The sequence below is a fragment of the Odontomachus brunneus genome, unplaced genomic scaffold (assembly GCF_010583005.1).
Source record: "Odontomachus brunneus isolate Ranch 3 - 2012 unplaced genomic scaffold, Obru_v1 Obru_scaffold_001, whole genome shotgun sequence".
NCBI classification, from domain to species: Eukaryota; Metazoa; Arthropoda; class Insecta; order Hymenoptera; family Formicidae; genus Odontomachus; species Odontomachus brunneus.
In genome coordinates this window covers 4,432,492-4,455,766 of record NW_022639451.1, presented here as the reverse complement: position 1 = coordinate 4,455,766, position 23,275 = coordinate 4,432,492, and the positions used below count along the sequence as shown (strand labels likewise).

Sequence of the window (23,275 nt, the reverse complement as noted above, 5' to 3'; positions counted from 1 at the left end):
TACGATTAATCAAGACGACCCTTTATTTTTTTTCCTTTCTCACTTACACTCTTAACTACCGTAGAAGCAATAAGTTGACCAATGGCTAAACTGAGAAGAATGAGCGCGGCACGGGTACATTGTGCCGGTGATAAAATATATTCTGTCTTTGTATTATCGTGTATCAACGAGTATACAAAATCGTAAACTTCGTATAAAGGTAATGGTGCAATCGCGCGGGCGTTGCGTTAATTGATAAGCGATGGTGGTGGTGACGGTAGCGACGGCGACAGCTCGACGCGACTTCTTCCCTGCTCCCGAGAGTGTCTTTGACCTTGTAACCGAAAACCATACCGGAAGAAACCCGCGCGTAGCAGTTTTCAAGCGGGACTCGCGCCGGTTACTCGATACCGTTTATCGGAGGATTAGACGACACCGACATGTGGTTGTTGTGGTTCTGCTGGCGGTTCTGCACGCGTGGTACCTTCTGAGATCTCGGACGACCAGCCAAGAATTCAGCGAGTCGTTCCTACGGAAAGTAGTCGAATATCTTATTATCGCGCATACGTTAAAGGGATATAAATTTCCGAGAGAGTATTTGGATGATTTGGGAAAATTATTCAATACGATTTATCAACACAAAATAATTCACGTCAACATTAGGATAGTCGGTTCCGCGGAGGTATGATATGGGAGCGTACCAATAATAGATTTGTAGTTGAATTCAGCCTCTCGATCGCGGAGCGTATGACAGATACTTGTTCCTTTGCGGCGATCTTGCTCTTACCTGTAAGTGATGTCATCTGGAAAGCAATATACACAATATAAATTATTCCGCGGTCTTCAAACGCGTCGAAAGGTATTTTTTCTTTCTTTTTTAACAAGACCTATGATTTCTATGACTTCAATGACAAATTGAAGAAGATTAGATAACGTGAGATATTTTCAACAGCAAGACATGCGCGGATCTTTTGTTATCTTGCGAATATTTGCTTATTGACATTATATTTCTCGCTGGAATAGTCTAGCAGGGCTAGAAGAATAGAGAGAAAGCGCGCGGCTTTCGCTGCAGATTATTGAGAGGCTATTGCTCCCTCTTAAGATCGATCGAGTCGCACACAAGCGAATGAAATTGACGTAACCTTCAATGTGGCATCCGCAACGGCGAGCAGTTGATCAGAGAGTCTGGCGAACAGGTGACCTAAGCGTCGCGGGGTCTTAGCCGCCAATGTCGACGCGCCGTTCACCAGATGTACCAGGCGCCGTGCCGATTCACGTGTCAACAGTACCAGCAATTGCTCCAATGTAGCTGGGCGTGCCTGATTTTCAGGTTCGGATAAGCTCAACGTAGCCCATAGCTCCTTGGCCTTCTGCAGCGCTAATTTCGGATCTGTAGCTAACTGCGTAACAACAATAAGTAGAATGCAACAGATGAACATGAATCGCGCATACGTTACAGTGAAAGTGGTCGGTGATTGAGTAAAGTCGTTATTTTATTTATTCAGAAAGAGGAACTTTATACCGGAATACAAATAAATTTCCAACTACTTTTCTTTAGTACGGTTTTGCAAAAAGTCACGTGTGATTTTACTCAATCAGCCGATCACTTTCACTGTAACGCGTAAAATTTCTGTGAAATAAACTTTATATTCCATAAACTCAGTATGCATTAAGAAAAAAATACTTGAAAATTTATTTGTGGGATATAAACAAATTTATAGGATATAAGTAAATTTAAAATATCATAAATAAATTTTTAAACATTTTTTCAGTGTTTATTTGATGATTCTACGAAAAATCTTGCCAAAAGTTAAATCGGTAAGTTATTCACAGAAATAAACTTTATTTCATAAAAATAAATTTTAAATGTCACAAATAAATTTTTAAACATTTTTTCAGTGTTTATTTGATGATTCTACGAAAAATCTTGCCAAAAGTTAAATCGGTAAGTTATTCACAGAAATAAACTTTATTTCATAAAAATAAATTTTAAATGTCACAAATAAATTTTTAAACATTTTTTCAGTGTTTATTTGATGATTCTACGAAAAATCTTGCCAAAAGTTAAATCGGTAAGTTATTCACAGAAATAAACTTTATTTCATAAAAATAAATTTTAAATGTCACAAATAAATTTTTAAACATTTTTTTCAGTATTTATTTTATGATTATACGAAAAAAAATTTCTTAAAGTAAAATCAGTAAGTCCATTAAATTGCTTGATTTTACAAGATTAAAATAAATTAATTCTTTTATCAAGATACATATTGTATTGTAATAAGCAAAAACATTAAAATAGATATAAAAATAAGAAATTCTTCGAGCGAGCTTTGTACAATATCTATTTTGAATGAATAGTAGAGCTAGATTAGCTCTTGATTTAATATCAGCGCACGAATTCTAATATTTCGTGTAGAATTATGTGTCATTAAAATGATTATCTCTTGTCATTATAAAAAGATATTTTCTACATCGCATATTCACACACAGAAAAATACATATATTGCGTTCAAATCAATGTTACTTTGTTTAAAGTATTTCTTAAGTTTATATATACGCAAATCATAAGCTTATCATAAGCATCAAAGTTCGAAATATGTTTTTAATCCTAGTAAGCTTAGCATTTCAATTAAGAATATTAAATTAAAACAAAAATTCGGTTTACTTATTTACGTAGAGTCGAGCCAATTATTTTTTTAATAAAATTTTATGATTTTCTTATAAAGAAAATAAATTCTTCCTTTGAATACATTATAATGAGCTTTTCTAAAATATTTGTTATGGATATACTTATTATTATCAGTATTATTATTATCAGTAGTTAGTACTACTTATTATTATCAAGAAAATATTCTAATAGTTGAAAATAAACATTAGAAAGAAAAGCAAGTAATCATTTTTCTTAACAGCAGAATGATATTTTTTCTGTGTAAATACATTTGCTTTCTCAGTATGAACTTAACATCAAGTATCACGCTCTTTATGAATGTTTAGTATTATTTTATCGAGCATAATCTATCATTATTTTATCGAGCATAGATAGGATTAATATAAGTTATTAATATAGCCAGTGCTTTGCGCAACAATATTTTCGATGGCGATTATCTTCCGCAAACTATGTTTTCTCATCTAATTGCATACTTGCACAATTGCAAATGCGTTGATCGCAAATGTAGTACATGTACATGTCGATAATGTTTTTTGCTGATTACTTCAACGCATTTGCAATTGTGCAAGTATGCAATTAGATGAGAAAACATAGTTTGCGGAAGATAATCGCTATCGAAAATAACGTAATAATGACATAATAATGCATGTAAAGCATTAAGTTACAAATTAAAAAATTGACTTTGCTACAATAATATTACATAATAACGACAACGTGCAGACTTTCCATTATTCGCGTGCTTCCGCAAATTTGAAAAAGTTATAAAAAAAATATATACGTAAAGAGAAAAAATGTTAATCATCCAATAAGTATCTTACCAGCTCTATCACGTACAGAAGAACGTGGATGCACTCTGTTCCTTGCTCCTTGAGTGCGCGCGCCTCGGCCAAAGTGCGTCTTGTCAATCTCTTTTGCAATTTTCGTGAAAATCTTGCACCATGCTTGATCGTTCGTGTCGTTTTGCTCGCGGGTTCAGCTGGATTAATCTCTGAAAGGCGCAACGATCATCACTCGAGACATATCGTGACACAAAAACTCGTTAATGAAATCAGCAACTAAACTATAGTTATGATTTATTGCTCGTTAACGTCGCTATCGCGTTGCGCATCACCTGCCTCGAATCTCTTACGCAACGCAGCAGGAGAATTGACAACGTTTGATGGTCAATGATGGTCAATGGTTTGATAATGACAATCATCTTAAACCAGTTCATTAATGTAAAAATTAAATAAAAGTCCGCAATTTTGAAGAAGACTGATCGTTTTACGCGAAATCCGATCTAATTTCATATACAGTTTTGGATTTAGGAAACTGACTGAGCGCGTTATCCATATACCGTCCACTTACCGTTGCCGTCCACCTTGTCAGTTGGATCCTCCGGCAAGTAGCGGTCTACATACTTGTCCGCAACTGTCAATGCACCGTCCAATCTGTCAGCCGCGGCGTCGGCGGCTTGACTGCCGATTTGCTTGACGCTTCCGGCACGCATCAGCACCGGCCTTACAATCTTGTTACTCACATACTCTCGCGTGTTCAGATACATCTGAAACATAAAATTACGTTGTATTAATTTGCGCGTGATAATACATTTGTGAGATTAATTGTTTTTTTCTCATCTAATAACACCTCTCAGCCTTTCGTGTTAATCACACTTATCAGCCGATTTTTTTTTATCAGCCTTCCACTAGGCATGCGCTGCATTATGCAATTAAGTAACGATCTTTATAATTTTCTTTACTGTTCTTTAGAGCGCTTTCTGTTCGAAATGAAATTTTTGCATGCCGTGAATATTCTGAGCATTCTGAGCTCGATATTTTAAATTCAGCTGCTGATCGTATACACAAGAACAACAGGAGAATTATTTGGCGGTGAAAAAAACTCGTTAACTTACGACGTATGGAGGAAGATGCACTGCTGGCACTCTCTCTTCGACAATGTCGATGCCCTTGCACAGCAACTGATCGATCGTCGTAATTGGCCCGTTGAATGCGAAAAAAGCTGGCTTTGCCGTCGCCGTTGCAATCGCTAATGAATGCTCTGCCGTATCCAAGCTCCAGTTCATCAAAGAATTAGAACGCTATACACAACGAGACGATTGTAATTAAATTGCGCAGAGAAGACACGTTATATTTTATACATATATTATCTACACAGAGAATCATATTTTTCGTCGCTACTGATTGTACTATAAAAGAATTCTGCAACCGTTGTGTATAACTCGGATTATTAGAGATGTGAGAAATTCTCAAGTTATCTCTAGCGATCAGATAAAAATGCCAACTCGCATTTCTGTTACGTGCGCAGCATACCTTTATTTTCTCATACACATTACCAGCAATGTGTATGCCGCTCTCGACGATGGGGAAGCTCGAGATCCTGGCGACAGACTCGAAATGCGGCAAATCCGAGTGCCGCCTTCTCACGTTTGATCGCGCCATTTCAGGAATAGTCGCTGTAATTGACGATTAATTATTGTGCAGCTCGCTTGCATATAACGTTGCATACTGTTTACCGAGCGTCGATAAGGCTGTTATCGCTAAATTTAGCTTCATCTCGCGTCCCGATATAACGTGTATTACGTACGTATGTGCGTTGGAATCGAAAGAATATATCTGAGCGAATCAAGAATTATTCCTTGCAATAAAGCACAGTTGAATGTACGATTACACTCAGTGTCACCGTTTTATGCGTTTCCCCGGCCGTTCTATCACGCGTTTCAGAATCGTTCGCAATTATACGATACAGCCGCTCGATACATACGTTTCTATCTTCGTACTATCTTTATTACCCGAATAATTATTATTACCCGATTAATAATTTGCGCGTTTATTTCGACGCGTCTCGAGGCGATCGGTTATTTCACGCAATTGTGAGCTCCGTCTCTCGTTCTCTCCCGTTCGACTCGGTGCGCTAAATACAACGCTCGTATCTACGGACGAGTGCCATCGCGACCTGTAAAGTGAAGACTAGATTATCGCGGTGACACCAGCCCGTTGAGAAAAACGCACCGGCAAACGTAAACGCAGCCATATGTCAGTGAAAAGGAATGACACAAACGGCATCGGCGAACGGCGATAAGGGAGGTCATGCTGCGAGGATGACGATGACTTTGCTTCGTGGTTAATATCGAGTCTGTACCCCGGACTTCTATCTCGAACTTCAGTGCGACCACTTCGTCGTATACCAGATCGAACGCTCTGATCAATCCGTCGTTATCGCGATAGGACGAAGGTGGAAATTAATCGCGACGGCGATTCCGGCACGAAACAATTACTTCCGTCGTGACTTTCACCCGCGAATGGCGACCACGGCGACGACGAAACCGTCTCGCCGGTGAAATCCGTGTGCTCGCGAATAAATGACTTTCGCAGATTTGCATCGACGCGAAAAATTCGGGCTACTCCCATTCTTTATCTCTCGCTTTCGCCGTCTCTCTATCTCTCGTTCGTCAATCGTTTGCTAAACGATCATTAATTGTCCCTCCCTCTTTTCTATTCCGTTCTCGATTCGACTCCGCAATCAGCTGTGCAATCGCTTTCGTTCGGCAACGTCTATATACGTATACGCATATTCAGACATAAATAGGAGCACACATGTACATACACACACACACGCGCGCGCGCGCGTCCGTCGAATACCGCTGTCAGAAGGCCTTACCTGAGGACAGCTGAAGCGGCTGTCGGGAACTGATCTGACGATTTTACGTGGGATTCGACGAACCCGTTCGCGGATCCGGCAAGACGACAGAAAACTGGGTGTTTCGTTCGTAGAACGCACCGTTGACTGCATGCCGGGGACGGCAAACTGGTATCTCATCGGCTTGACCTATGACATATTCGATTATATATGGACGCGGCGGATGTAATGACGCATAAATAAAACTTGCTCTAGCCTCTCCGTCATCCGCGCACGCTCGCGCACTTTGAGATGCATTTGGATATCGTACTGATCCGTTGGCGAAAATAGGAACGTGCACGTGAACAAGCCGGGGTAGAATCGGCACAGCTAACCGTTACGGCGACAAATCGCATGGGCCTCGACCATTACCGTCATCGCGGAGATTATATCGAGGTACAAATTAAGTAATAAGCAACATTCTTTTTTCCAAAAATAATGTTACACGCATAAGTTATACTTAAAAATGAAACGTATTAGCTTGTTCAAAGGCCGCCTATTTCACCAAATTCGTTTCAATAGAAAGAAGAAAAAGGAATACGAGCCTAATAATGACAATATGTTACAAGAGAGAGAGAAAGAGAGAGCACTTATCACGTTTTTATCACTCGTTGTACTTTTATTGGCCCTCAAGTCCTTCCAAGCTGTCTTGCAATTATTATTGTCCACTTTATCAATCATATGTTGCGGCATACACCGGACCGACAATGATATTTCAGATGTGCGCGTAAAACAACGGCACCTATCATCAATTTGGTTTTTTTCAAGCGAAACTCCATCACGTGATTTGAGGAACGCGCTCGCGCAAATGCGTAAATACAGTTTAACGTTTTATATGTGGACACTTTCGTGCCATTCCAGGATTGTGTTGGTAAGCATCCTGAATTGAACGAACATTCATCATCCATCGCGCGAGTTCCATACATCGGATGAATGTGCGAGATAATTGGCAGATTGATACTCCTAGGGACGAGAGCGCTCGTGGAACGTGTCGGGGAAAGGGAAACCATGGAAAATTCGAAATTATCACTGGCAGACGCTCTTAATTGCCATGACAAAGTCCACTTTGCTACTCGCGTATAGAAGTGTTCGTGGTTTAATACGTCTCAATTTTTACGCCTCAATTTTCTCTCTCGACTATCAACTACCGACGTTCTTATTCACTTTGCGTTCATAAATTTTGATTATTTGATAACTGTATAAATCAAAAGAGACGAGATGACGAATGACGATAAATCACGCATTTTTATTTGATCCAAAAGAGTGACGCGCTAGATTTTCTTTGGAGTTCTTAGAAAGCGTAATTTTTACGTAATTTTCGCGAATCCAGAGAAAAAAATAAAAGATTTATTTTAATCGTAAATCAACTCGAACGTTTTTTGGTTGAATCTATGTGGTAGATACGGAGAATATGCCAGGCACCATTATACAAGTCGAAATTCCAGCTGTCGCGCGTATTATTGTTCACTCCTCGGGTCTCGAGAAAGCCGACAGCTGAAATCTCACAAAATAGAAAACCACTTGAATACTGGACGCTACTGCACTCGTCGCCGTACGCTCGATTCGACAATACCTTCCCCAATACTTCTGTCCGTCGTCTATCGCTTCCGCGATGAAAAGCTGTCAGTGTGAGTTCCGTGAAAATACGAAGGAAAGCATGCACCCTCCATCCATAAGACGTACATCATGTGACGTTAGGTGCGATGTCATTTCGTCTAGCGTGACATTAAACGTAGCGATATTTGCCGGCCAACGAAGCGCGAGGATCAAAGTTATATCGTTTATTTTTAAAGACTCTCTTGTGAGAGTTCCATCAATCTTTCCGAGATTTCGGCTTCGTATCTTTCTTCGTCCTTTATTGCGCATAATTATATATCATTTTATCATTAGCTGACTCAATTTAACATCGCGCATCTAGCTTGATTCTAATACTACTATCGATTGCGTAACATATCAAAGTCTTTATAGCAAGATGTTTTGCAACAGATAAGGTCCAATTGAATAATCAGCATATAATTACAAATATCTCTCTGTGTTTTCGAAAATACATACTTGAGGCATATTTTCTTGCATTGTTTGCTGATCGAGTAATTGATGGTAACTTGTCATTTGACAAGTTCTTATTTTTGCAAATTTTTTTAGTGCTTTAGACAAAACTATGTTTTGCGCGCTAAGTGCGTCTCACGCAAAAACTATGCAGATGCAAAGTGAGAAAGATGAATAGTTAAGAAACTCGCACTATCGAGAACACTATAAAAGTCAAATGAATAAAATGGCCGTTCTGTTGCTCCTTGAGGATAAAGTGCGTCACTAGATTCAACTAACACTCTAACACGACGAGCGTTACTCGGAAAATTTCCGGTATTCATCTTCAGAAACTATTAAGGTAGTTTTTCAATCAGTCGTGATTGCGTACAATCTACGCGTCGTTTCAAACATTTTGTTGTGATAATAATAAGCAATTCAATTACGATGATTAATTTATATCTCTGTTCGATTCTCAAGTGCATCTTGACGATGCGCCTGTCGTTTCAAATGCCTTCACGTTTCTTAGCAAACTCTCATCTAAATATTAGTTCGAGGATTAATTAAACAACGGTTAAAAAAATATCAACGAATAATCCTCAATCTCAAAAAATAGTCTAAGCAATTGCGACGCTCAATTTCACATGCTTGCTCCGTTTGATGCATTCCATTCAAAGATCGCTAAAGTATATAAGTGAGGTTGATAGTTTGACACACGTGTGTGGCATCCAAGCGCAAGATGACAGCGAACGTATCTATTTAATATGCTAAACACGATTCCATTCCTCCAAATATCTTCTTTCATAGGCGTACGCAGATGTGCCTTCAACACGGATCAATGGTTCGTACTTAAAGTGAAACGTCAAATGTGAAATTTTTACGAGAAAGATAAAAAGTGATCGCAATCACTTTTAAATTTAATATTTGAAAATTTATATTTATAAATCGATACTTTGAAAAAATTGTCGCTGATAGTAATTAAAAGTTCAACGCGTTCTATACGAATGCAAACGTAGATATTCGTGCGAACTGGATAAGGGATGAGACCTCTCCGTGCGATACGGTCGCCTTTGTCCGCCCACAACACTGCATCATGTGTGTATACACATGCGGTTATCGATCCACACTAGTAGGGTCAATAAGAAGTCATCAGTTTCATTAGCACGTTATGCAGAACATAGCTCGTATAACGTGTCTAATATTAGCAGCAATCAACGCCAATAAAGAAGAAAATAACCCCACCACGAGTACACGCGACCCTTTATCTTACACGTGACGATTTTCTTCGTGAACATATAAAGGTACCTTAATCTTGAATGGGAGCGACATATCGCGCGCGAACGTTATTCGGCGTACTAAATCCGAATGTACTCGCGCGGTTTTGCGCGACGCTTTAATTTGCTAAAGCTATCGTAAAACTATAATGTCCAGCCGTCTATAAAGGCCAGCGAAACGACGTTAATTTTTTCTAACGTTTTTTTACGACGATGCTATTGTTCGTTTTCACTTAAAAGCGCGCGCTATATCACGTTTCTTTGGATAAACAGCAACCACTGATTAGCTTGTGCGTCGTAGTCGCAGAATTCGAAGAAAAAACGTACCTGAAAACAGAGTACATCGATTCCACCAAGTCTGACAAAAAATATTCCTGTTTTTTTCCACTGTTTACACGTATGTACGTGGACACACTGAGAAAAAATGTTTGGTACTTGTAGCTATAATCACATAAAAAAATAATTATTATAAAGTATAGTGAAGAAAACTATTTTTTATTAAATTTTATAATATTAGTAATATATAATAATCTTATATATATGTTACTACTATCATTTACGTGTTGTAAAAATATGTTTAGGCCCAAAAATAACTATAATTTTAGTTGGATCAACCATGTTTTCTTCTTAGTACGATGTGTGAGACTGAGACGCAGAAGATCCTGCAAGACGAGCAGTGCTTCGAGATCATACGCAAGAAACTGCAACAAGACGCGATGGACGCTTTCTCGTTGGTCGATTACGAAATCGTGCCGAGAAGTGAGGTGAACGGTTTCTTGGGTCAGTATTTTACGCTGAAAGTCACTGTAGCTTGTCCAAAGTCACCGTTGGAGACAAAGAACATCAACTTCTTTACGAAAATACCGCCGTCGATCAATACTCCGTTGTATAACTTTCTTCAAACATACGGCACGTTCAAAAAGGAGGTGGCCCTCTACACCACTGTATTTCCGAAAATGTTAGATGGCCTCGACAAGCGATGCATCCCGGAATGCTTCCTCGGGATCGAGAACGACGTGATTGTCCTCGAGGATATGGCTTATAGCGGCTACACAATGACCGACAAGTCCACTCCCTTTGACTTTGAACACTGCGTAATACTCATGAAGACACTCGCCAAGTTCCACGCCAAGTCCTTCATCTTTGAACGGCAGTACAAAAAGACCCTACACGACAAATTCTCGCATTGCATGCACGAGACTCTCTGGCCGCGCGCTGATGGCAAAGCGAAGGCGATGATCGACGCAGGTGTGAAGGGTATCTTTTCGATAATCGATCTGTTACCTGGGCTGAGTAATAATCAATGTGCTAACCTCAAAGAGAGGGTTGTAAAGCTATGTGCGGATCACACGGACAAACTGTCGCCATCGACGAAGCATAAGAACGTGTTATGCCACGGTGATCTGTGGGCAAACAACATACTGTTCAAGTATGGTGACGATGGACGACCCATCGAGTGCTGCTTCATCGATTTTCAATTTGCGAGGTGATTGTACACGCTGATTTTTTAAAACCTGATAACCTTGATGCACATTATCGTAGTACTTACGAGCCAGTCAAAAAAATTTGCTTCAATTTTTTCGGATCAAATTTGGCTTTGATATTGTAAGCTGATATTTGATATTTTGCTTTTATTGTATTCAATGAATTATTCATCGACTAAGTAATCGCCGTCGTTGACTATCTATGATTTTTCGCCAACGTTCTGGCGACGTTCGTTATTTTACGTTTTTCTATCATAGACGATGCAAGAATTTCTTTTTGAAGAAGATAGAAAATCGAACGAAACTTTTAAATTAATGCAATAATTTGGCGAGTATCAGCGTTATATTTATGTTTTTCACGTAGATACAATCCGCCTGCACACGACATACTGTGCTTCCTTCAATTCACGACGATACGGAAATTACGAGACGAGCACAGCGAGACGCTTTTCAAAATCTATTATGATTCTATGGCGAGTATCTTAAAAGAAGCCGGTCTAAACATATCCGAAGCCTTCCCTTGGGAGGACTTCGTCGAGTCTATTCAAGATCTATACATGATATGCGTGATTCACGGTATCTTGAACATACCTATTATGTTGCTGAAATCTAACGCGGCCAATAAGTATTTTTTCCAGGAAGTGGAACGCCTTGAGAGCATTTTGTATGTTGACAGAACACCGCTCATTTTGGATCAATTCAAAGAGGTTGCGGAGTATCGTGCACGAATAATAGACAGCATGCTAGAGTTGCACGATCGCATAGCTGGTTAAAATTGTCGCGCTCATTGTGAGTCGTATCCTCGTGAACGTAAAGTTCATGGAGAAAATACAAAATATATGCAATTCAGGGACAATTGATAAATTTTTTCAATATATTTATTATACAAATGTGTGTAAATCATATCTTGGCATCAATATGCTACTTTCAGTGAAAAAAAAAATTATAAAACTTAAGCGAAGCACAAAGAAGCGCAATTTTAGATTGTAGGATAAATATAAAATAATTTGTTTAGTACAATCTTCACACGCAAAGTTTCTTATTGCTATATATTAAAGAAAGATAACCTTGGCTTATGCTTATACTTTAAAAAATTATTAATCGATGGAAGAATATATGTAGGAAAAAAAGTGAGAGTTACAAACGTGTGAAGAATAATATACAAAGATATATTTATAATATGGATTTGACTATAAAGAACAATTAAGTGAAATCTAACTAACGATCCAGTCTAATAACACAATAACGTTTAAAGTAACAAGTTACTTATAAGCTTATGATTGTGTTATAACAACGCACGACTCTTATTCTTGCACGCGTAAGATTATTAGTTCCACACGTAATGATAACTTTACGATCTTTGCGATCTAACCTAATATTTTCTAAAATATATTCTATTTTGACGATGAGAAATATCTACCTCCAATTAGGGGAAGTTTTACTAATCAGCAAATAACTAAATCTTTAAGTATATCTCCTTAAATGCCAGACGAGACAAGCTAGATTGCACGTGATATTATCAATATCACATCAGTATGTGATATTTTCTAAGGTATAGTTGTACGCAAACTGTTAAGAACTGTGGTAGTTTGTTGTTAATATATCGTTGTTTCCCGTTGACGCAATAAAAATTATTTACACGAAATATGCCATGCACTTACCTCTGTTATTCTTCACCGTCGCTTTTAAGCGCGATGCAAAGAGTAAGTGTGTTACTTTTTTTAGAAACATCGCAATGTGTGTATCCCAAGTTGTTCTGATCATTGTCAAGAAATTAATGAAAATTTGGAAATCGCAAAAATTTTTGAGTGCCCTTTAAAAGTATCAAGATTACTGAATTAATTCAATACTACGGATTAGCACTCTGGCGAATGTATCATAGCAAAAAAAGTTATGATTCAAAATACTATTTTTCCATTTGGATCGTCGAGGAAAATTTATATTAATGTTATAAATCGAATGCTCCTGTAATAATTCTCGCCGGAATAAAAATCACGGAGTAATAATGCAGAACATATATTAAAAGCCCTTCATATTAGTCTCAGTAACACCATTAAAAATGACGACTTTAATATGCTAGTAGACATTTAACATGCAATTCTGCTAATAGCCGATATGTCTGCCGAAATGATTTAGAAATAATATATCCCTTTCTGTAAGGAACTCTTCCGAGTTTCTGCCGCTAAGCTATCGAATGATGCAACTATAAACTACGTGACAAATACAAATCGTGAGCGTACGGATACTCCTGTCAGCATATCGAACAAACAATCCGAGGAGAAACAACACTCCTGGACGTGGTAGAGGCACTTGACGCCACTTATATGGCACAAACACGTGGCTGACGATGGAAACGACGACGGCAACGACGGCGGAAACAACAACGACGAGAACGATTTTATGCCGACAGTTTCATCCCGCTCAGCACAGGTTTGTAAAGTACTTGTCCTTTTATTACAAAGTTACGTGGATCCGCATATCGAAACGCGAGGCATAAGGGGACTCTGGGAGATCGCCTTCCTTCTCTCTTTTTTTTACTTTTATGTATATAATTATTTATATCATCAATTATAATGAATATATAGTTATGTACAATATTGAATCTCATTCTTTAACAATAACATCAACAACATGATTAAACAACGTTCCTCATTGGTACACAAATTGTAAATGTACAGATAAAAAAGCATTAGGTGAGGTCAATGAGGCATTGAAGGTGGCGTACGCTCAGCGCGCCTTAATTCCCTCTTCTCTTTATACATTTTTTTTTCTTTTAAATTCCTATATATGTATATATGTATATATATATATATATATATATATATATATATATATTAATGTGTGTATATATATACATATATATATTTCTCTGTCGAACCACTTCGAGTTCTTTGTTCGATTTTTTATGGGCTTAATTTTTCTTGTTAATATTTATATATGTATATACTTCGTTTAGGTACACACACGTTCCACATACACACAAATGCGTCACATTTGCGCCGCGTGACGCAACGAGAACATGATTACGACTGATGATATCGATTGAATCGGTGCGTGATTTAATTCTTAAAGAGAGTGCATGAGCGATTCGCGTCGCGCGACTGGTCAGCCGTAATATTCTCGCGCAAAATTTGCCGAAAATAATACGAGCGAATTGTCCCTCCCCGAACCTTGAAGTAACATCGTGCAATCATCGTGATCGCGCGGCAATCGTTTCCACTGCGTCATAAGTTTTTAGGCATTCGAAGGACACGGTAAAACATACGAAACGTCGAGAATAAAAATCGATTAGAGTCGTCGTAACGGAAGTTACTCATTAATTCGGCTCGCTCCGCGCGACGCAAATCTCAACCGATCATCTAAAACTCTACACAAGGCTCCGACGAGTTTTCTCTTTTTTTTTTGTCGCTCTTTTGTTGAAGCGACTTCCACAAAATCTAACGCACGAATTTGTTTTATCTTTCGCAAATAGAATCGCGTCGAGGCGAGAGTCGCCGAAGCTCTCTCCGGTGCTCGTAACGCGGAGATGCCTTCGCGAAGGACTCGCTCGCAAATTCACAGTTTACCACAACGAACCTCCCTTCGCCGGGGGGCTCGAAAAAATCAATCAAGAAGAAAAATCAAATGGACAAACGGACATTTCTCGAGGACGAAGCGACACGCACGATCGTGTCTTTTCGATTGAATCTTTCGCCTCGCATACACACAGCCAATCTTCTCGCATATTCTCTCCTCTCGCCAATTTCTCGCTTCCTTCACGAGGAAACACGAGAGCTCTCGAGAATGAAGAATCTCAGCAATCGACCTCACAACTTGCAAACGGTTGCTAAGAGAAAGATTGCAAGCATATCATCCAGAAAGTGTTTGAAAAGTAATACTTTCATAACAAATTTGAAGACAGCCCTTTCCTCAACGCGACTCTAAGAAGGTATGATCGTCTTTCGCTCGAATCGATTACTCCATCAAATCTTAAGCTAAAGATTTGCATTGAATTAAAGTCTCCTTCGCCAATTCCTAAATCCGAGAGAGATAGAGCGCGAAGTGAGTGACGTAAGTGTATCTCTCCATTCTCTTCCTTCTTCTCGCGGTCTCCTCCTTTCTCTTCCACTTCCTCCTGCTCCTGTTAAACATTCGAGTCTCGTCAGCTCGGATCCGCAGCTCGAGGCGGATGAAATTATGCGCAATTTAACGGCCGGGAGGAAGAGGGAAGACGCACAGAAATCGATCGCTGCGAAAATACATTGTTCATTCACGCGAGTGCTGTACTATGCGCGAGAAGCGCGCAAGTTCCTCAACCAGATCAGTTCGCATCGATAATCGCGATCCATCTATAAATCGTCCTCCTTCGTAGTCATGGCTTGAACGCGAATCGCGAGTCCCTCCGTTCCAAAGAAATTTTGCGTACGTATTTCGAACGCTCACGAGGTGAGTTCTATTTCGAGAACTCACGTTTTAACGCTTTGTATAATCGATTTAGTTACAAAAATATACGATCACCTCACGAATGAAACGCCTCAGAGAAAAGGAAACAACATTCGATACATCTACCTGCACAAGTCCGAAGTAACATTACATCCGCCGTGCAAACAATTAACACGCAATTTACGACATCTTTAAACATTTCGAATGCACAATATTATTCGTACACCTTCAACGATTCTTGATTTCATCATGAAGTAGACTCCCCAGTCGAAACCTCTTCTCGCGAGACTTCCGACTGCCCGTGCTTTAGCAGGTTTCTTCCAACAGCTCTAGCTGCAGGTCATCAGGAAATCAAATGAAAGAACAGAAAAACGGAGTAGCTATACAGTGCCACTCAAAGATCTCTGACGGAAATACACACGCAATCAAAGAGAGTTCTGCACCACTTAAATTTCCACTAAGCTGTATGTATGTACAGTCTCATTGTCTGAATGACATAATAGTTTTGTAAACGAGAGATTAAGTCAACTGTCTTTGAGTTCTTCCACTCGAATCGGGGGGATGTGACGTAACAGGTGGTACAAAACTATATTTGGCGTATGTGGGTTCTAACAACGAGGTACTTTCGCAACGTAAGTTCACGCGACCTGGGGGAGTTCGAATTCTATACACTCTCGCGCGAGTCGCGAGATCTTCCAAGGTCCTGCGTAAACAATCCTTCGGACTAGTTGCACCGACGTCCACCGCAGCATCGGGCCTGATACACTCAAATCTCATTCGTCGCGCAGCACTGCTACGTTGCGCGATGTTTAGATATCTCAGCTCAACCGGCCCCATACAAATTATCGAATTTTCTCCACGATACAGAATACATTCACGTGATAAGACCGCAGCTCGCCGGACGAAGTTAACATCAAACGACACGAATACTACTCGACACGATACCTGTCCTCTCGAGAAAAATTTATCAAGCAGCGAATGATATCCGTCATCTTCGCCGATAACACAGTCGAAATCGCCGAAACACATTTTTCAGCCGTTCTTTGTGCGCGCAGGACACGTCGAATTCGAAAGGATTAACCCGGACCATCGGTGCAACTCGGTCCTATCCGCGCGACCGACGCTACGTCCTTTTGTACTTCGCAGGATGCGTGCATTCCACACTCACGCGCCTCGCCTCGCTCTCTTTCGTCGCCTCACTCGAGCTATACATAGAAAGTTATGTACAACGATATATAACACGAACTGCAGTGGCAGTGAACAGTGCACGTGGATATTGCAAACAGCAGCATCAGCAGCAGCAGCAGCAGCAGCAGCAGCAGTAGCGGCGGCGGCGGCGGCGGCGGCGGCGGCGGCGGCGACGGCGACGGCGACGACGACGACGACGGCGACGATGACGACGATTATACAAGGTGTACGCGTAATACGAAACACGGCAGCGACTACCACAGCTAGCTTTTTCCTCGCTTAATCTGCTTCGTAATCTCTCTCTTTCTCCCTTTATTAATCGTTTATATTTTTTTCGTTTTGCTAGTTTGCCCTTTTTTTACGCTTCTCATCATCGGAGTCACGGATTCCCGTATCGCGAAATCCGCGGTGGCGATGTTCGAGCGCGAAATCGCGATGGTCTCTCTCGCAGTGGCCGACAACGCGCGTCGTACGTTTATCGTCGTCATGTTATTTTCTTTTTTTTCTGTTTTTTTTTTTCTGTTTTTGTAGTCCTCTTTGACTCCTTTCGCGAATTCTACATTACCACTTAATCGTAGAACAGTCTCACGTATGTGTCCGCTCGCACGCGCGCATCAATCTTCACCGATCTAAATCCTCGACTTTGCGTGTATGTGCGTGTATATAGGTGTGTATATATTTATATTTTTGTAGGCGTGAGTTTCTGAGTCCACATTCTGTGTGGATGTGTATGTATGTGCGCGTGATAGTGTGTCAGTATACGAAATATAGATCGTACCTCTGTGTGACTGCACGCGCGCGCGTGCATATCTTATGTACACACACCTGTTCTCGTACGGTGTGATTACGTGTGCGTGTTTTCCGTGTACGAGCGAAGTACAAGTCCGTGTCGGCACGCGCACACGTGTGCACGCGCAGTGGGAGAAAGAAAAAAGTAAGAGAGAGAGAGAGAATGTATGAGAGAAAAAGAGAAAAAAATGTGTGTTTGTGAGAAAAGATATATAGAGTATCTGTGTACAGGTGTATCTGTGTATTTTTCTCTTACATATATGTATATTTGCTTCTTTTTATATATATGTACGTCCGTATATATACACACGTGAGTTTCACAAAAATATATAAAAGAGAGAATGTCTATGTATACATATATATATATGTGCATATATACCTATAATGTATATATACCGATATATAGACGATTTATATACTTAAAGTTGTGTGGAAAAGGGTACTTTATCGTATAGTTATTTATATGTATATATGTATATATATACATATATATAGAACCTGTACAAAGTGCTTTGGTTAAGATATTTTTTTTCCCTTTGTTTCATTAGCCATAAAACAAGACACACGAGGTAAGGGTTGCGCGTAGTAGTCCAGCACTACGTTCGTTCGAGCGCACTTCGTCCGTCCCGGTACTCGAGATTCGCGCCGAGTTCCGGAGTTTATCGGCGACGAGAGGATTTGCCAACGACAATCTCTCGCGATCTCTTTGCGTTCGCGCGAGAGAAAGGGAGAGAGAGAGATCCGGTCACTCTCTCGATCAGACGAGACGTCGATGAACGAGTCCAATTCGCTGCAGACTCCTATCCTCCTCTTTCTCCTGCTGCTCTTTCCACTCTTTTTCGCCGGCTTCTCAGCAGCTCTCGCTCGTTGAACGTCGACGGTGTTCTCTGTGGTTTACATACTATATACATTATAATAACACGTGCTCGAGAAAACGAGCCGCCACGACGGCGATTGTTCTTCCGTGCCACCGCGCGGCTCTACTGTGCAATTCCACAGCGCTCGTCGAGGCTGAGCCACGCGTTAAACGTTAAGCTATACACCCCGTATAGCCCATCGAGGCTAAGCCACGTGTTAGACGTTAAGCTACATTTCGTGTACCCCGTACACTTTCTTCCAGCCCGGTTACGATGGGTCGGTGGTTTGGGGGAGCTCGATAACACAGCGTTACGCTTCGCGAAGTGTCTGATTTTAGTCCTCACGGCGTCGTCCTCGTCGCTGCGAAGACGACCGTTCTTCAGCTCGAACAGAGAGAGAGAGTGAGTACATGACGTGTAGCTGCCCTCGGACCGCACAGCATCGTGCCACTTTCCATCGTTCCTCCGCGTCCTCTTCTTCTCCGGCGTGGTGTTCTCCCATTCATCGTCGTCCTCCTCCGCTTCACGGATCGTTCGTGTCATACTTGCTCCGGTTGACGATCGACGTGAACGAAGCGACATAGTAACCGTGATCGTGGAGCGATCGGATCGACCAGCTGTCGAATCGGAGCGTCGCGTTTGCTTGCCCAAGTCGCTGTGCGCAATGGTCGATCGAAGAAACAAACGTGGCAAATCGGCGATCTGCCTCACCAACGACGCTCGCGATGACGACTCTTGTCGATGATGGTGATGGTGATGATGGACGTTCCCTACGACGAAGACGAGATGTTTGCAGGGACGACAGACGGCACGATGGTTTCCAACGCGCAATTAGATGTAGGAATATGGTCCGTCGGTGAGGGCGCTACACAGCAACAATCAGGAGGAGTCGTCCTTGCCGCGGGCGCCTCGGCTCGGCCTATATTCGAGACCCGGGTCGAACTGCATCAGCACGAAAACCTGGCGATTCAAAGATAGCCAGCCGATATAGAACGCGATTCGCATTCGGGAATTGTGATGAACATGACGCGAAATCAGCTAATATAGTGACCAACATTACTTCAATTATACGTGATACGCGAAAAAGTCCAGGAAAATTGACGATGTATCAATCACTGTCAGATCACTGTCAATTTAGATTACTTTAGATTGTCTCATTGATATTCTCGTTGGATAGTTTCGGAGGGAATGTATGTGTGCTGTGATTCTGTCAGACTTGCGATATTATACCTGATCTGTAGGTAACAGTGTGAAGTCGTCGGGTGGATTCGTGATCACGTATCGCTTGGAAGAGGCGTCGCATGACGAGCTAGTGTCTCGAAACCTAGAAAATTCGAGTACAGGTCAGCGAGTGTAGCGGAAACACATGAGTGAGTCGACGATTACACGAGCTGGACTATATATAGTATATATATAATATATATATGTATATACACCACAAGTGTAACTGAACTAATTCGAGTTGAACTAAGAGTTAAGCTAAACTAAAGTAAACTAAGCTAAACTAAACTAAACGAATGTGAAACGCGCGTATGACGGTCAACTAAACGCTAAACAAGCAACATGATGACACTGAGAGAAAGAGAGAAAAAGAGAAAGAGAGAAAGAGACAGAGAATAGACATAAAAAATGATAGGTATTTTTTGGATGAGGGCAACTTACAATCGTCGTTTCGTTATTATACTTTCTTTTCATGATGCAAAAACGCAAAGTGCAAAAAGTGTGCGGCAAGAAAATCATAAGTCATATAGTATGTGAGTAATAAGAGATAATAAACGGCGGTACAATAATAATGGCAGCAATTGGAGTAAGTCATTGTTTTCGCAGAGACGGTATATATAATAATAATATATATATACAATGTTGTAGAGAATGTAGTGCGTAAGGGTAATCCAATAAATACCATCGAGAGAGGAAAAAAAGTCCGGTACCTGTACCTGTACAGACCAATGCACAGCATTCCGTACGACTTTAATGCTGCGACAAAGAGGTCACCGTACTTGCCACTCTCGCCATATTGAGCCAATGGCCCGTCGTACAACGCGATCTGACCAACGCGACACCGATCTCTGTTGGACAAACTGTCCGCCGTGCTGCAAACAAGACAAAACACGTCGCGTTAATTAAAAACACATTTCTCAAATCGAGAATCGAGAATATCGATTCCTCTATCTAGGAGATCTAACCTGTAACCTCCTCTTAAGCCTGCCCCTTCAGCCAGGATCAGTTCCAACTCGGGTGTGGCTCCACCGGTGATCAGTGACCGGATCAGAGTCAGCGCGTTTTGGTTGAAGTATGTCTGCGGGAGTAGTTGAAGCCGTACTTATTTGCGCCGTTCTTTCTTTATCGTCACGTGTGGTTCGGCATTACGCTCGTGCAACGCAAGCCTGAACGCGGAAGATTCTCGCCGCGAATGAACTCAATTTCGAGTAATGCATGGTCGTTCATATGTACGCAATGCGAGATATAACTCGCGGGGATACTGACCGTCGACATGAGGGAATCTAACACGCTGACTGCGAAGGCAGTGCCGCAGGCGAACGGTTGGGTGAGGTAGAGTTCCGTGTCCGGGTCATCGTCGTCGTCCTGGTCAAGGAACTGCACGTTGCTGTCGTTTACGAGTTCTGGAACAGCGATGAGCCGTAAATAGAGAAGATCATAGACATCGTCGATACTTGAACATTCTAATATTAAGATCGGTCGCGACTCTAAATCTTCGATAAAGAAACGCTTTTAAAACCATAATTGCCTCTAGTATTATAATTAAATATTTTTTAATTATTTCATATTTATTACATATTTAATATTATAATAATTAAGACACACTATTATAAATAGGATGACACACACACGTGTATGTAAAATTCTTTGACATTTTATCAGATGCATCAATTGCATTTTTATCGCGCGCCTATAAAATCTCGAAAGATTTTTACCTGTAATCATTGGCACATTTGCTCCATAAACGGATCCTCGCCGCTGCAAGACGATCGGGCTGCCAACTGCGGTAAAATTATCTCGTTGAAATTATTCGCTGTGTTTGCACTTTCGATTCAACGGTATGTCGTTGTGATCGAGAAGTATCGTGTGATTTCGTACAAAAACGTGTCTTTGTCCGCACATACCTTGACTAAGCACGCCGATCGTGTCATCGAAAGTCATGGCCTTGATATTGAGGGATGCGAGAATGGCCTCCTTGTCGGCGAGGGTGGGGTCATCATTGCTAGGCACTTTTGCCGACAGGATGCAACACATGTCGCACAGGTTCACATTAACGGCACGCAGATCGGCTCTACTCAATGGTGAACCCTACGAAAGATTATTTTGTATTCTCATCTGCAAGTTTTTCGCCAGAGAAATAACACAATGCCAAAAAACAAAAAGTCACAATTTAAGGTTTGTTCTTTGTTAGCTGAACTGTCTGAACTGATGCAATAAGTTAGAGTAAGTAATAAATATATTTTGTTTCACTCTAACTTATTGCATCAGTTCAGGCAGTTTAGTTAAAAAGAACAGACCTTAAATTTCTCATTGCTCTCATTTCGCGCTCGTATCATACTTCCCCGGACTGCGTTCAGATTTCTCAGTCGAGTGCACTCTATTACTAGAAACACTATAGTATATGTTGCATATATTATAGCATTTCTAGTATTAGAGTACACCCGGGTAGGGAATCTGAACACACTTCTGCCTGCCCATTTTTTCGTTTATGTGTGTTGCTATATCTAAATTTAATATAATCCGATACGAAAATTTTTATGATGGTCGATAACGCCTTTAAGTACAGCAATGCATGAATTAATGTATAGAGTATTTAAAAAATTTACTGAAAATTATGGTAGAGACAATTTTTTAATTTTTTTAAATTAAATTCTATTGTAACGTTATTTTTTAAATTAAAGTCTACTATAATGTTAGTGATAATAAGCTTATATGCATGTTACTACTACTATTTTCGTGTTAGAACAATCAAGAAATATTGACATGAAAAATAACTATAATTTTAGCTGAATCAATCATCTTTTTCTGTCAGCGATTGCGTGAGACGTCACAGCGACTATACGAGAGCTCACATTTAGAACCGATATCTTCGGTAAATTCTGCAGCATCTTCCACTCGCGGCGTATGTAGTCCACCGACCCAACTATCACTACGTGTTTAAGCTCGTGGTAATGAAAATTGGAAGCTCGTAATGGCATGACAAGGTTTCTCAGTCCGATAAGGGGCGAGTCGGGATCGGCGAACAGGCAGACGACCACGTGCCCGTTCAGGACTGTCATCGCCGCCTGATTACGATCCAGTATGCAGTCTTCGAGGTTGCGAGAGGGACTCCAGTGGAACATCCCCGTCGAGTCGTACTTCATCTCGGTCTTCTCGAAGTCGAAATCCTTCGCTTGATCGTCAGCGATCCCGACCTGAAGACCGCCGTTGTTGTTGACGTTCGTGCCAGCCGAGGCTCGGCTCGTTGGCCTGGAAAAATCGCGTGCCGTCGTAACGTGGGCCTGATACCTGGGCGCTAGATACGATCTCGTATAATAATCATTTATGTAAACGGATTTACGGATATAAAACGTCGTCGTCAACTGTGTTCTAGAGTAACGGTAACGACACGATTTAAATAACACTTATATCGTCAGAAAGTAAACGTTATCTCAAAGGACAATCACACATGGAATTTCCTTTTCCTCTAAGCTCTCGTTAAATCAACGTAGACCGTTAAGCCACACTTTCGCATGCATCTCATGTACATCACGTTCGTTTTCTGTTATCTAGCACTACAGTAGTGTATGTTATTCCTCATCCCACGAAGGAAGTTTAGAAATGTTTGTCACCAATTTTTGTGAACCTTACTATAAAATATGTTGCTATAAAATGACCAAAAATAAGAGACACACTATACTTTCTATACGTAGA

At 40.7% G+C, this 23,275-nt stretch overlaps 3 protein-coding genes and 1 long non-coding RNA gene across 51 annotated transcripts in view; 2 read left to right on the top strand and 2 right to left on the bottom strand.

Moving 5' to 3' along the window:
* LOC116843056 (lipid storage droplets surface-binding protein 1) lies at positions 1-6,452 on the bottom strand. Of its 3 annotated transcripts, none has more exons than XM_032813198.1 (8): positions 6,305-6,452; positions 4,957-5,099; positions 4,539-4,724; positions 3,995-4,190; positions 3,466-3,635; positions 1,122-1,379; positions 681-782; positions 1-508 (listed from the first exon to the last, which is right to left on the bottom strand). In XM_032813198.1, the coding sequence occupies exons 2-8, from the start codon at positions 5,083-5,085 to the stop codon at positions 380-382; spliced, it is 1,170 nt and encodes a 389-aa protein (XP_032669089.1). In that variant the 5' UTR covers positions 5,086-5,099; positions 6,305-6,452; the 3' UTR covers positions 1-379. The 3 variants fall into 3 exon arrangements, with proteins under 3 accessions (XP_032669089.1, XP_032669005.1, XP_032669174.1); XM_032813114.1 differs by lacking the exon at positions 6,305-6,452 and adding an exon at positions 5,656-5,828; XM_032813283.1 differs by lacking the exon at positions 6,305-6,452 and adding an exon at positions 5,454-5,599.
* Positions 1,377-2,088, top strand: LOC116843766. The gene is made up of 3 exons (XR_004377928.1): positions 1,377-1,797; positions 1,879-1,924; positions 2,006-2,088. It is a non-coding gene; the product is annotated as an uncharacterized LOC116843766 (long non-coding RNA).
* On the top strand, positions 6,316-12,750 carry LOC116842701. Of its 9 annotated transcripts, XM_032812992.1 has the most exons (5): positions 6,316-6,454; positions 6,539-6,718; positions 10,227-11,107; positions 11,470-11,578; positions 11,744-12,750. In XM_032812992.1, exons 2-5 carry the CDS (start codon positions 6,677-6,679, stop codon positions 11,876-11,878), a joined length of 1,167 nt encoding a protein of 388 aa, XP_032668883.1. In that variant the 5' UTR covers positions 6,316-6,454; positions 6,539-6,676; the 3' UTR covers positions 11,879-12,750. The 9 variants fall into 9 exon arrangements, with proteins under 9 accessions (XP_032668883.1, XP_032668378.1, XP_032668206.1 ...); XM_032812487.1 differs by having other exon boundaries at positions 10,253-11,107; positions 11,470-12,750; XM_032812315.1 differs by having other exon boundaries at positions 11,470-12,750.
* Positions 12,751-13,536: 786 nt separating this feature from the next.
* LOC116841245 (calcium-activated potassium channel slowpoke) overlaps positions 13,537-23,275 on the bottom strand; it is a 128,506-nt gene continuing 118,767 nt past the window's right edge. For 28 of the 38 annotated variants that reach the window (XM_032809417.1, XM_032809504.1, XM_032810610.1 and 25 more), the window contains 8 exons: positions 22,435-22,831; positions 21,487-21,670; positions 21,298-21,363; positions 20,849-20,985; positions 20,548-20,660; positions 20,293-20,454; positions 19,592-19,685; positions 13,537-19,321 (listed from right to left, as the gene is read on the bottom strand). In XM_032809417.1, coding sequence (XP_032665308.1) covers positions 19,241-19,321; positions 19,592-19,685; positions 20,293-20,454; positions 20,548-20,660; positions 20,849-20,985; positions 21,298-21,363; positions 21,487-21,670; positions 22,435-22,831 — 1,234 coding nt within the window. In that variant the 3' untranslated portion in view covers positions 13,537-19,240. The remainder of the gene's footprint in view (positions 19,322-19,591; positions 19,686-20,292; positions 20,455-20,547; positions 20,661-20,848; positions 20,986-21,297; positions 21,364-21,486; positions 21,671-22,434; positions 22,832-23,275) is intronic. The other 10 variants (XM_032812091.1, XM_032811657.1, XM_032812184.1 and 7 more) reach the window with 1 other exon arrangement.